This window comes from Carcharodon carcharias, chromosome 26, assembly GCF_017639515.1.
Source record: "Carcharodon carcharias isolate sCarCar2 chromosome 26, sCarCar2.pri, whole genome shotgun sequence".
Lineage (NCBI taxonomy): Eukaryota > Metazoa > Chordata > Chondrichthyes > Lamniformes > Lamnidae > Carcharodon > Carcharodon carcharias.
The window spans coordinates 11,568,485-11,573,399 of NC_054492.1; the positions used below are offsets into that span (position 1 = coordinate 11,568,485).

At 38.8% G+C, this 4,915-nt stretch overlaps 1 protein-coding gene across 1 annotated transcript in view; it reads left to right on the top strand.

Annotated features, from left to right (window-relative positions):
• Window positions 1–2,498, top strand: part of LOC121269775 (lamin-L(III)-like) — a 72,487-nt gene extending 69,989 nt beyond the window's left edge. Inside the window, exon 11 of the mRNA XM_041174684.1 lies at window positions 944–2,498. Within this exon, the coding sequence (XP_041030618.1) occupies window positions 944–985 (42 nt within the window). The 3' untranslated portion in view covers window positions 986–2,498. The remainder of the gene's footprint in view (window positions 1–943) is intronic.
• Window positions 2,499–4,915: the final 2,417 nt, after the last annotated feature.

Below are 4,915 nucleotides of genomic sequence, written 5' to 3' on the forward strand. Positions count from 1 at the left end.
TTATGGTCATAAGCCTCTGGAAGGGAGCATTTTACTGGCTCTGATCTATCACTGATGATATTCTCTGCATTATACTTTTTGTTGTGGTAATTTTCATGTTCCCTGATTTTAAAATCTGAAAATAAAAATAAAAACAAAGTGCTGGAAAAGCTCAGGTCTGGCAGTGTATCTGAGTGAAACAGAGTTAATGGATTGGACTTTCACCCTCGAGGCAGGTAGCAGGAGTCGGGAAATTTCCGGGCTCAGCACGGCCGCCTCAAAAGGAAGCGTCCACAAAGGCGGGATTTTCGTTGTGTGGAGGCAGGTACAGGCTGCAGTCAGACCAGCTGACCCAGAAGAGTTCGGAGGAAGCCACGGGCTGCCGGGTGCCGAGGTGGGATGTTTAACAGGCCCACCTTGGCGATTTTGGTCAATCTGTGCAGGTGTAAGTTTCCATAGAGTTGCATATTTTTCTGCAGTTATTTCACCCAGGAAAGTTTGGAGAGGTTAATTCTGTTTCTCTCTCCACGGATATTGCCAGACCTGCTGAGTGGTTTTTTTTCCAACGTTTCCTGTAGTTACCTCACCCTGTTTATTTGCTCACTCTTGTTGTGATCCATGTTCTCTGAATGTTTCCTTCGCATCTTTATCAAATCTGGTGTTAAGTACAAGAGTTAAACGTAGGTTGCATGCTCACCAGCAGGGGTCACCTAGAGCTGCAACTTTAGCTGATTTCCTCTCTATTCCCCCTTTCACTGATCCGTAGGGGTTGAGACTAATTGGGTCCCTAATTCCACCCTTCCTCTGATCAGCAAACTCAATGCACTCCAGAAATAGAATCTGGTGTTTCATGGTCAGTATTGTTGGGTTACATAACCGTCATTATCAACTTGAACCATTAGAGGAGTTCTTAACTTTATTTAATGCAATGCATGATAGTATATGCTGTTTATTTGCTTTTCAGAGCCATGCTGAGAATGAAGACCCAAGCTGCACTATAATGTAAGAGCTAAAACTTAAGATGGTCAGAACTGAATCCTTTAGTAGATGAATATATATCTGATTAGTGTTTTTTTTAATGATTATTGAATGTAACACTGCTTTTGAAGGAATTTTTGATTTTAAAAAAAATGAGTGACTGCTTATTGGGAAGACCTTATTGAGTGAAGTAATCTTGCCATCAAAAGGTTTCCGTTAACCAAGTACTGTAAGGTTCAAAATTTTCATTGTGCTGAAGCATTCTGTAAGTGCAAGAACAACTTGTGTTAATTTAGTTATTTATATGTTCAAAAGCAATGTTATCAAGAAAATCTGCTTAAACAATTATGATTCCAGTTTCTGAGCGCCCTGATAAGTACTCACTTATTCCAGAGGATGACAGCACAGCCCTTTGGACAACTCCAGTTGAAACTTTTGACTATTTTGTTTTGCACATAATGTAATCCAATATTGAATCAATTACAGTCAGATGTGGAATGGAGCCAACTCTAACCTGAATGGTTTCTGTTTAATGTAAACCATTAATCTTTTCCATTTCAGATATGAGGGAAATTAATCCTTCCAAGTAAATGTTCCTTCAGATAGATGTTCTCAATATTAGGGTCCCATTAAAGTGTCTCATTGTATGTTTTTGTCAAAAAATACTGCTGAGTTGTGAAGTTCAGGAAGTTTTGTTTTACTTTGGCTTATGATTCATTCAGACATCTGTTTAAATGAAAATGATACACAAGTGTCATAAAATGTTAATTGCTCCAACTGAAATGTGATAAACTCTGGAGAAATTATGCAAAGACTCAAAAGTGGCCTTTATAAGTGTTTCAACTCAGCAATTTTATTTTCATTTGGGCCTGTTCTCTTTGATCAGTGTTTCTTCCCCCCGATTTTACGCCAGTGGAATTTTACAGTCCCACTGAAGTCTATGAACTTTTGAATGGCTCACCGCAGCTTCTGGCCCCACCCACACCGTGCCAGAACCATTAAATTCTGCATACAATTTCCATCTATCGGCTGTGATCAAGCTGTGTTTAGATGTGCGCTACACATTTGTTAATTCCTGAAAAAATTCTACTAAATCTCAAGATTTAAGCTGTAGTCACAACAAATGAACTCTTAAATGCTGCTTCATGAACTTTCTCCAGAAATCAGATATTTTAATTTCACCCAGCTGTTATATGTATTCGCTTATCCACTTGTTTGACATCACCTACCTACAAAAATCTCGACGTTACTCTTCTCCCCACCTCCTTTCCTACCTTTTTGTCTTTCCTCTTCCGTCTCTCATCTTTTAAGTAAAACAATACAAATAGGAAAAAAACAGCCTTGTTTGCACAAATCTACTTGTCGTGCTACTTATTGTCATTGATTTCAGATTAGGATGTCTTATTTCTATATTCTTTGTATCGATGAATAAATTGTTATGTAAATGAGGATTTTACAGTGTATCCATCTGCAAATTATTTATGAACAAATATTAACTTGAAGTTTAAAATTCACTATAAATAAATTTTTTTGTGGTTATACCATGCTGTTTTTTATTTCTGTTTCCCTTTTCTTCACATGTAGCTTGAAGTTGGTTTAAAAAAAATTGTGAATGAAGTGTTGGTTTAACTATGTCACCGAATATTCCTACACCAATGTATTTATAGATCCAAGCGTAACAGGTGAGGTGGAGAGTTCAATCTCCTGTGACAATAGTGTAGATCACTGGAATTTGGTGGGTGTTCTCCATTCTGTGCTAATCTGAGGGAGCAGGTTTTTTTTCCTCGTGCAAAGTCTTGACAAAACCAATTTCAATACAAAACCGATCCTTAAGATTTGAGTGCCAAGCTCCGACTAATCTAGCCGCAGAATTTTCAGGTCATAGTGTGGGCGCGCACACAACCCGATTGGATACGAAATCAAGTGGGATGACATCAGGCGAGCGTCCCAATGTCATCCTGCACTCTCTCGACATTTCGGTCGGCAGGCCCGCTTCTGACTTTTGGGCTAGATGAGGTTTCCGTTACTAAATTAAAATAAATAAAAATGTATGGACAGAATCTTTTGGCATGTATATCTTCAGGCAACTGATTGTGATGCATGAACGTCTTTTCAGTTTTACGAACTTTATTGGTTTTAAAGTCTTCAGCTCCCTGAGGCAGCTCTCCTGCGCTTACATCACCCGCTGCCCTCCTCCCACCCGGCAGCGCCGAGCATCTCAGCGTGCGCTTCATGCTGGCTGGCTGGCCATTAACTGGCCAGCCAGCGTGAAATTGTGGTGGTGGGGCCAATCGCATTTGGCGGTCCATTCCCCAGCCACTCTCGGGCCTGCACAAGCGATTCAAGCCCACATCCCCTTAGTACAGTTTACAGTTGTGTCTCCACTGGGACCCAGAACTTATCTTTTGGATACTTGTCAAGTTCCATTGTTCTATAGTGGTTCTATTTGGGTATAATATTAAATACAGTACCAAAGATCCGTGCAAAGACATATGATTCTTAGATCGCAACATGAGATGAATCTCCCACAGGGCACGAATTACTGCAATTCTAGAGGACCATCTGTGTGTGTGTGTGTGTATAACTGGCTGAATATTTTGGGATATCTCTGGGAATTGAACATTGTAGACCAGCACTTTAACAGCAAAGAATTTTGTAAAAATGTGATTTTAATATATAGAAAGTGGGGTGGGGTGAGGGAGACAGTAGTGCTCTTTTTCTACTGCTGTGACTTGCACCAGTTCATTTTTTTCCTAATGCTGTAATGATTAGGTTCCTTACTCTACGATTGATTTTTTTTTTTTATCGCACCAGTTCTTAGTAGGTTTAAGGTTAGAGTTGGAGTTTGCTTAATCTACTTGTTTAATTATATTGATGCAGTTTATGTATTATCCTTTTTCCCGTTTTAATTTTGAACATTAACTGTTAAGTATGTCATTTTGGATCTAAGTTGTCTGTGCTTAGCCTCCTACAAGGAAGGTAGTCACTTGTTGATCATTAGACAACCAAGTGCAGGTTTGAGACTTTACTCATGAATACTAACACCACAAATTCCTCAGATACTGACATTCTGCTTTGTTGTTTCTAACACATGAGTGTACTGCCACTGTCCTGTTCACCGCAGCACTGAGAAAGATGGTATCACAGAGATGCAACGCTTCAGCAACAGCTCCCTGCCTCTGTTTCCTCGCAAGCTTGTTTCATCATTAGATATTGAATGGCCACCTACCTTCAGTGTGTGAAAGAACATACAGGCATGATTGGTATCTTTGAATTTAGTTACCCTATCATTCCCCCTGATGGGAATGTACCTCAAGTATAGCTGAACCATCTCTTCTTAAAATGGAACGATGGGATGCCTTTTGCCCGCCAATTTTGTTTCAAAGTTACCTGGGACCAATCCTTTCTCACCTCACTGCCATTAAGTATTTTTACTCTCGATTGCTCTTTGTCCTTTTCCATGGGTAACATGTTTCACATTATTTACGCTGCAGTTAACATTATTCACAATACAAAAAAAACCATTCCACTATATCACATTACATTTTTTATTCTTAAACCAGCTTAATTTAGTCTCAATGTTTATTTTAGTTTAACAGCAATAAGATGCTAATTATTTAACCCCTATTGGTGTGTGTGTGTTCCTTTTGAGATTTCATTAACCACATTGGTTTCGCAACCTTGAAACAGACAAGATTCATCATCCAGAATCTAGCTGAAGAGTTCAGGAAATTAAGCAGTGTGAATCACTGTTCCAACCATTTCCAGACTTTGAAAGTATCATAGATCAAAATATTTCTTCTGTTGTTTGCACCACCTATTGAACTTGGAAAACAAACTAGGATTAAAATGAAATATTAATTGTATCGGTTACGTTAGTTTCTTATTTTGACCTGTCCCCTCTGTGCTTATAATTCATTTAAACAAGTAAACTTTGATATTTTTAATTTCAAAGGAA